This window comes from Boleophthalmus pectinirostris, unplaced genomic scaffold, assembly GCF_026225935.1.
Source record: "Boleophthalmus pectinirostris isolate CB_2022bp ecotype Guang Dong unplaced genomic scaffold, ASM2622593v1 HiC_scaffold_7, whole genome shotgun sequence".
In the NCBI taxonomy this organism is placed as follows: Eukaryota; Metazoa; Chordata; class Actinopteri; order Gobiiformes; family Gobiidae; genus Boleophthalmus; species Boleophthalmus pectinirostris.
In genome coordinates, this window is record NW_026571473.1 from 39,815,758 (window position 1) to 39,824,646 (window position 8,889).

The window sequence follows — 8,889 nt, forward strand, 5'->3', positions numbered from 1 at the left end:
TTCACCAAGACAAAAAAGACGCTGAACGAGTTCCACCACGACCTGCTGAAGGATCGAGAACGTCTGGACTCAGGAACCAGGTCCAAACCAGGTCCAAACCAGGTCCAAACCAGGTCCAAACCAGGTCCAAACCAGGTCTAAACCAGGTCCAAAAGTGGTCTAAACCCAGTTCAAACCAAGTCCAAACCTGGAAGAAACCAGGTCTAAATGTGGTCTAAACCAGGTTAAAAAAAAAGGTCTAAACCAAGTCCAAACTTCGTCTAAACCAGGTCCAAACCAGGATTAAACCGGGATTAAACATGGTCTAAACATGGTCTAGACCAGGTACAAATGTGGTGTAAACCATGTCCAAACCAGGTCCAAAAGTGGTCTAAACGTGGTTCAAACCAGATTAAACCAGGTCTAAACCAGGTCCAGGGCCAGAATCATCACTTAACAGCTCAGTAACAGCGTCGAGACTCGGACAATGACTCGAGGATTCGGGCTCGACGCCGAAATCGCCCAAAACTCAAACCCTGAAGACGAAGAGTTTGAAGGATTTGAGGAAGAGGAACGAACTGAAAAACTGTCACTTTGTCTCATTTCTGCCCAAATTTTAAGCATTATTAAAGGTGCACTGTGTAACTTTTCGGGTTGAGGGTCCGTCACCTGCTTGTTTCTATGGATACGTCATCGCTCTGCCTGGAATGTTCCGCAGTGTGACTTTATTAAACAGCTCTACTTTACATTTATTCCATCACAAGTGGTTTTAGAGCTCAAAAATCCCTAGAAAAACAGACGTTCTGACTGTGAGCGGGGTCGCCTCTCCACAGATCTGACCTGTACCTCGGACCTGGTTTGGTCTCCGTGAAGATAGAAAGTTTTAATGCCACACTGCGGAACATTCCAGACAAAAAAGCAACAACATCTCCATGGAGAAAAGCGTTTGACGGAGTCGCACGATGCATTTTTTTTTTCTTCAGCGTGTTTCCTTCTAATCAACGTTTAAAGCCGCGCTGTGTAACTTTCGTGGTGATAGCGTCGCCGTGTGCTTGTTTCCATGGAGACATATCGTTTTACCTGGAATGTTCCGCAGTACTCACAGTATTTTATTGGTCAAAAACACGTCAAAAACCAAAAATACAACTCTTAACATGTTTTATTGAAATTCAAAAGAACAAACGGAACACACAAACCTGCACTTTTACCACGAGCTCTTCTGTTCCACCTCGTGATGTCATCGAGTGGTGATACAGGAAGCGCTCCGCTGTGTTTTTAAACTCCACACACCTTCACTAGAATCGTTTGGATCATTTCAGCCAAAGTGGAATTTCTGTCTTTCGATCTCGAATGAACTAAAGGGAAAAGCAGCTCAAAACGTTCACTTGAAAACTACCACTTGATGACATCACAAGGTGGAGCAGACCGTCTGGAGCTTTGGAGATGTAGACAGACGAATAATAAAGAGTTACTCAAACACAAAAAACACAACTCCAGGTTTGTTTTTGAGGAGGGAACAACATTAGAACACGACTTAAAGCTGACAAGAGTCAGTTTTGCAAAATTCAGAAGCAAAAGGGACAAAATGTGTTAAATTTAATTAAAATTACAAGATAAAAACAGTGAAAATCTGCGGCACATGAACACTCGTCTGGTGTCGGTGTAACGGGGTTTGAGGGACCAGATTTTCAAAATAAAAACTGGGACATTTCTGGTTTGTGGAGGTTGGTGATAATAAAACTGTGACTCGAGTGAGAAATTAAAGAAAAACTGTTCTGCACTCGGCCCGAACATGAGTCAGTTTAGTCACATTTTCTTTGTGTTTTTAAGCAGATTTTTTGTATTTTATCAAAATAAATGACAGTTTATGTCTCTATTTACTGTGGCAGGGATCAGATTATTTTTTTAAAATTTGATAGTCCTGGTTTAGTCCTGGTTTAGTCCTGGTTCAGTCCTGGTTCAGTCCTGGTTCAGTCCTGGTTCAGTCCTGGTTTAGACCTGGTTTAGTCCTGGTTTAGAGCTGACGTAGTCCTGGTTTAGTCCTGGTTCATTCCTGGTTTAGTCCTGGTTTAGTCCATTTTGTGTAATACAGAAGCAAATGTGACAAAATGTGTTAAATTTAATTAAAATTACAAGATAAAAACAGTGAAAATCTGCCGCACTCGTCTGGTGTCGGTGTAACGGGGTTTGAGGGACCAGATTTTCAAAATAAAAACTGTGACATTTCTGGTTTGTGGAGGTTGGTGATAATAAAATTGTGAAACAAGTGAGAAATTAAGGAAAATTGTTCTGCACTTTGCGTTAACATGAGTCAGTATCGTCACATTTTCTTTATATTTTGTAATTTTTAAGCAGATTTTCTGTATTTTACCAAAACAAAAGTCAGTTTATGTTTCTCTTTACTGCTGCAGGATCAAGTTTGGTCAAAAATAGAGACACTGGGACATTTCTTGTATAAAACTGTGGGACAAATCAGTGTTTTTGTATAAATCTGTGGGACAGAGACACAGGTGCAGCTCTGACGTTTGTTTATGACGTTTTACAGCAGCGACTTTAACTGTTTAAAATAACCAGATGATCAAAATAAAAAAACGGGACACACTGAGGTTTGGATGGTTGGTATAAATAAATTTTTTGTAAATTTTCTGTAGTTTGGCAAAAAAAACAAAAAAACAAATTTATTTAAATTTAAAACAATTTATGTTTCTCTTAACTGTTAGCGAGGATCGGATTATTAAAAAAAATGTGACAGTCCTGGTTTAGTCTTAGTTTAGACTAGAGCCCGACCGATATATCGGTTGGCCGATATTATCGGCTGATATGGGCGACTTTAGGCATATCGGCTATCGGCCGATATGCTTGCTGATAGGGGCCGATATTTCACGTGGGCATGTTATACCTCGTTATAAAGCTTAGACTCTCTACATTCTGTTCATTTAATCCAATTTACAGACAGATAAATGTCCTAATATGTGGCTCCACATCAGTATTTATCTACGGAGTCATTTGTGCGTGCGTCCGTACTGTCCCTGAACACACCACAGAGTCGCGTCACTCACGTGTGTTTGTTTACATCTGCAGACACAGATCCAAACACTGACATTATTTTCTTTTTACGGACAATCGGTTTGAGTCTGGATTAAAAGGACATTTATTAGTGCAGATTTGTGATGTGGGAGGAGCCTGTGTGAGCGGTGAGTGTTGGAAATATGTCGACTCTGAAGCTAGTTTTGGTCATTTGTTATGGGTTAGCTGCTGTAGCTCCCGCACATAAACAGACTGTTTTCTATTGGTCTGTTCTAAAGTGACTATATTGGCCGTATATTTCCTACTGGACCTGCACTGATATGTAAATGAGCTGTGAACAGACGTGTGAATTATGACATTTATTTTTACACGTATTTACGGCTAAAGGCTAATAGCGCTACTTTCTTTACTAGTTATGGGTCCGTCGTGAACGAAATGACTCTTAGAACCGGCTCTTTGAATGGAACGACGGGAGCCTGATCCTTATTGGGAGCCATGTTTTCTCGTTTCTCTCACTTTTTTTCTCTTCACGCCGCGTGATTCGTGGTTTGACAGCGGCAGCGGCTAAAAACGAAACTTTGAGAAATTTGCGTGTACGTAGGATTAAAAAAAATAAAAATAAAAAAAACCGAGCATATTTGACTGTAGTTTAGCATAAAATAAATAAGTCCCGGTTTAGTCCTTTTTCAGTCCTGGTTTAGACCTGGTTCAGTCCTGATTCAGTCCTGCTTTAGACGTGCTTTAGTCCTGCTTGCAACAAAACAATCTGAAGAGCCACTTGGGAGACAAAAGAACCAGCAGCTTTTAGTGAGCCGAGCCAAAAGAGCCGGTTCTCCAAAAAGAACTGGAATAAACATCACTAGTGTCTAGAATGTGATGCAAAAATGCCATTAAACCAACCTACTGTCTGTAAATATGATGTAAAGAGGCAGAATAACAATAAATGTTGCCTAAATAAACCCAATTTAAAATCCACCAGAGCCAAACCTAAGTTTTTTAAACAATTCAACATTTACAGTGAATTTTTACATCACTAAATATATTGGCGATTATATCGGCAGCTCCAACTGCCATTATATCGGTTTCATATCGGCCACAGCAAAATCCATATCGGTCGGGCTCTAGTTTAGACCTGGTATAGTCCTGTCTTAGACCTGAGGTAGTCCTGGTTTAGACCTGGTTTAGTCCTGTTTTAGTCCTGGTTAAGTCCTGATGTAAACCTGGTTTAGTCCTAGTTTAGACCTAATGTAGTCCTGGTTTAGACCCGGTTTAGACCCGGTTTAGTCCCGGTTTAGACATGGTTTAGTCTCAGTTTAGTCCTGATGTAGTCCTGGTGTAGTCCTGGTGTAGTCCTGATGTAGTCCTGGTGTAGTCCTGATGTAGTCCTGGTGTAGTCCTGGTGTAGTCCTGGTTCAGTCCTGGTTCTATCCTGGTTTAGATCTTATTGGACACCTGGGACATTTCTTGGTTCTGTCCCGGTCCAACTGGGACTTCTGTTCAGTGTAAACGTGTCTCATTTGTGTTGTTTTTTTGTTTTGTTTTTTTGGTATCGGCCCAAACCCGGCGCCATGTTCTGGTTCCGCTCGGTCCGGGCCTTTCTCCACAAACAAAAACAAAAACAAAAAACAAAAACCCTCCAGAAAAGCGCCTCTGGTCCCTCGGGTCCGGCCCAGATCCCTCCTCCGTGCACCCACCTGGCTTCTGCAGTTCGGCCTGCGCGTTCCGAACCGAGTCCAGGAGCTGCAGGTTCCGCTGGTTCTCCTCTTTGGACCGGCGCAGTTCTTCTTCATATTCCGCTATTGTCGTCTCCACCAGAGCAAAGATCTCCTCCGCAGCCGCGCTCAGCCGCTCCGTCACCAGCGCGCGCAGATACTCGCTCTTCTTGGACATGTTCGGCCCGGTCCGGTTCGGTTCGGCTCGGTTCGGTTCGGCGGCGTTAGCTTTTAGCCTTTAGCCCGCGGAGCTAACGGAGGATTCAATGGAGCAGCCGCACGCGCACGCTTCCGCCCTCGGGACAGAGAACGCGCGTGTGATTGGCCGCCGCAGCTGTCAATCACGCTCACAGTGGGAAGGGAGCCATTCAGTATCGAGTATAGTCGTAAAATTAAAATTAAAATATTTTATTAACTGTATTTATGTGTTCTGAATAATAAACAAAAACAAAAAATAAAACGTGATTAACTGAGCCCAATAATTTTTTTTATATAATTTTATTTCATTTGACTTTTTTTAAATAAATGCCTACAGCTACTCAGAGTCTCTCTCTACAGGAAAGTCTTGGCAAACTGCACACACAAAGGCAACACACGAGCCAGGAACCAAACCTGGGACCTTCTCGTTGTGAGGCGAGTGCTCGACCCGCTGCACCATGGAGTCACCCACAGAAAATGTAAATGAACATTTGTAATAAACACGTTTGCATTGAGACCTTTTGTTATTACAAAACTCTACGTTTATTTTACAGCTAAAACAACCGACATCGTGTAGAAAAAAAAGAAACAGAAATGACCCCGAACTGAACCAGAGCCAATACCACAGAGTGAGTAAAGGAAATACAGACCGTCTATAGTAGAGTGACCAGACTTTCAAAATAAAAAACTGGGACAATCTCAGTTTATGGTCGTTGGTAAAAAATAAAATTTTGAATTGAGTGTGAAATTAAGTAAAACAGTTTTGCATTCGGCTCATTTATGACAAACATGAGTCAGTATAGTCACATTTTCTTTAGGTTTTGGTCATTTTTAAGCAGCTTTTCTGTATTTTACCCAAACAAATGTCAGTTTATGTTTCTCTTTTTAGTGTTGACAGGGATCAGAATTGTAAAAAACAAAGACACTGGGACATTTTTTTGTATAAAAGTTGGACAAATCAGTGGTTTTGTATAAATCTGTTGGGACAGGGGACACAGACTCAAAACTGGGACTGTCCTGGGGAAACAGGGTCTGGTCTGGTCACTCTAGTCTATGTTAGTCTAGTACTTTTATTTTGTGGCAGTAACAATATTCACCCTCAGGTTTAAGTTCAAAGTTTTTAAGAAAAGAACAAAAAAAAGTTCTCAAAAAAACAGTTTTGTGCGTCGGTTTGTGTGTCTGTGTGACAGAGTCGTCGCTTTAGCTGCACGAGTGTTTTATTTCCATTAGAAACAGGAGTTCTGTCGATACCGGAGTGTGAACAAACCTCTGATGATCCAGTCCTGACCCTTTATTACATCGTTATAAAAATACAAATAGTCAGATATTCTCCACACTCACACTGTTGGAGCCACAGCCGCCCCGGGGCAGAGTCCAGATCCTGACCAGATCCAGTCCGGTTTCAGAGCTCAGACCAGAAAACAGGTCGGAGTTTAAATCGTTCAAATGAGAAGAGTTTAAGTTCCTAAACAAAAACACACAACTCATGAAAACGGTTTCACTCCAGTGTGATCCAAAACGAACCCCAAATAAAAACACACACACTCACAAACACACACAAACACACACACACAAAGTCTCAAACACACAAACTCAAACACACACACAGAGTCTCACACACACAAAGTCTCACACACACAAAGTCTCACACACACAAAGTCACACACAAAGTCTCACACACACAAAGTCTCACACACACAAAGTCTCACACACACAAAGTCTCACACACACAAAGTCTCACACACTCTGGCCACGTTTACATGATGTTTTTAAATTCTGAATTAAGTAGTTTGGTAATGGGGTTCCTCTGGAGGAGCTGGAGGAAGTGTCTGGGGTGAAGGAAGTGTGGGAGTCCCTGCTCAGACTGATGCCCCCGAGACCCGACCCCAGAGAAGAAGAAGAAAATGGATGGATAGTTTGGAATTCAGATCTTCTCCTTGTAGTTTCCATATAAATAATAAAGTTGAATTGTTGTTTGGTGTTAAACTGATGAACTGTTTTTTACTTCATGTGTGTGAGCGTCTGGGGAAGGTTCTGATTGGACAGAGACGCCAACGGATTTACGTCTTTGGGAAGAAAAAACACAATTCGTGTATCATTCGTTCGTTCGTTCGTTTTTCAATATAAAACCAAAAATAAGAAAACGAAAAAACAATTGTCAAATTTGTCTCCAAAACCAAAATGAAAAAAACAGATAATGATTAATTTTTTCAGTTTTCGATTTTGTGTTTAAATGAAAAATGGAAAAAACGGATAACGGACGTTTCCCATTTATGTGACTTCCGTGAGTGCGATGTCGATCTGAACCAGGACTGAACCAGGACTGATCCAGGTCCGGGACCAGACCGGGACCAGAACGGGACCAGAACGAGACCAGAGCAGGACCAGAGCAGGACCAGACCGGGACCAGAACGGGACCAGAGCGGGACCAGAGCAGGACCAGAGCAGGACCAGAGCAGACTCCAAGCGTTGACTCTGAGCCTCCGTGGGGTCCGAGCCTCAGCTTCGAGCGCCGGCCCTGCTGTGGGCTCTGAGCCTCCAATCTGGTCCCAGCCTGGTCCCTGGTTCTGATCTCAGTCTCGGTCTGGTTCCAGTCTGGTCCCAGACCTGGATCAGTCCTGGTTCAGTCCGACATTGCACTCACGGAAGTCACATAAAGGGGAAACGGTCGTTATCCCTTTTTTCCATTTTTCATTTAAACACAAAATCGAAAACTGAAAAAACAAATCATTATCTGTTTTTTCATTTTGGTTTTGGAGACAAATAATGAAGAAAATAGTTGTTTTTTCATTTTCTTATTTTTGGTTTTATATTGAAAAACGATTGAACGAACGACACACAGATTGAACACACACTTGAGCTGCTCCCGACTTTTCTGTCGTCTGGGTTTGTCGTTCCTCCACGGACACAAACACCATCCAAACTTTTCGATAAACTTTTTGAGAATTGCGAAGCAGCTGCTGGAGAATTGTCTCATCACACTTTCCGTCTGTGAGCTGAGGAGGAGGAGGGAAGAGTGTCGGAGAAGGAGGAAGAAGACAAACGCTCAGCCCACTCCCACATCCCGCTCACAAACCCAAAGAGACGTGGAGCAAAGTCCCGAGACACGACTGGTGGAGCCGGATCGAAGGACGACACGACGAACATGAAGCACCAACATTATTTTAACAAGAAGAAATGACAAACATGATCCAGGAACCAAATTCACTCAGCTTTAAAATCTGAATAAACCAAACACTTATTTCAGAATCAAGTTGAATTCCGAATCATTTTAATTTCAAGTGTTTAAATGGACTTTTAAAAACGGAATTCATTTTGATTCAGAGTTAAATCTCTCATGTAAACGTGGCACAGCCTCACAGAATCACAGAGTCTGACGTTCCGTTTTTTTTTTTCAGCTTAAAAACATTTTGCTAAAACATTTCCTCGGCTTCGTTCTCATTTGGGCGCGTGGGTTTTTGCGTGTCGTTTTAAGTTGGATTTGCGGTTAAACCTCATGTTACACTGTAAACACAGGAAGGGCTTCTCCCCCGTGTGCGTGACCATGTGCGACTGCAGGGAGAAGGGCCGGGTGAAGCAGCGCGCGCACACGGGGCAGCTGAAGGGGGCGCTCTTGGACGGACTCGCCGCCGGGTCCTGGGCCGCCGGAGCCGTCCGCGGAGAGCCGCCCCGCCTGATCCTCGGCTCGGTCTTGGAGCGGCTGTGGAGGCCCATGTGCTGCCGTAGGGTTTCCTTCTGAGAGAAACAGCGGCCGCAAACTGTACAGCTGAAAGGTTTTTCCCCCGTGTGCACCGTGATGTGACGCTTCAGGTTGTGTTTGTCTCGGAATTTCTTTTCACAAAAATGACACTGGTGTTTTATCCCGTCGTCTTCCACGGCGCAGAAGTCGCTGGACGTCGCGGTCGGGCTTTTGTTCATTGAAAAGTCTCCGAATTTAAAGGAGGGAAAAAGCCCAGCTGCGCCCTCTGTCTGC

At 43.0% G+C, this 8,889-nt stretch overlaps 2 protein-coding genes across 4 annotated transcripts in view; both read right to left on the reverse strand.

The window, feature by feature from the left end:
- The window catches only part of LOC110168541 (zinc finger and SCAN domain-containing protein 2-like), a 126,925-nt gene extending 121,918 nt beyond the window's left edge, over positions 1-5,007 (reverse strand). For all 3 annotated transcript variants that reach the window (XR_008633588.1, XM_055165190.1, XM_055165191.1), the window contains exon 1: positions 4,701-5,007. Coding sequence is in view for 2 of the 3 variants with exons in the window: in XM_055165190.1 (XP_055021165.1) it covers positions 4,701-4,896 (196 nt within the window). In the remaining variant the exon portion in view is untranslated. The remainder of the gene's footprint in view (positions 1-4,700) is intronic.
- A 2,657-nt stretch (positions 5,008-7,664) lies between these two features.
- The window catches only part of LOC129412126 (gastrula zinc finger protein XlCGF57.1-like), a 3,320-nt gene continuing 2,095 nt past the window's right edge, over positions 7,665-8,889 (reverse strand). Inside the window, exon 2 of the mRNA XM_055165194.1 lies at positions 7,665-8,889. This exon is cut by the window's right edge and continues 196 nt beyond it. Coding sequence (XP_055021169.1) covers positions 8,355-8,889 — 535 coding nt within the window. The 3' untranslated portion in view covers positions 7,665-8,354.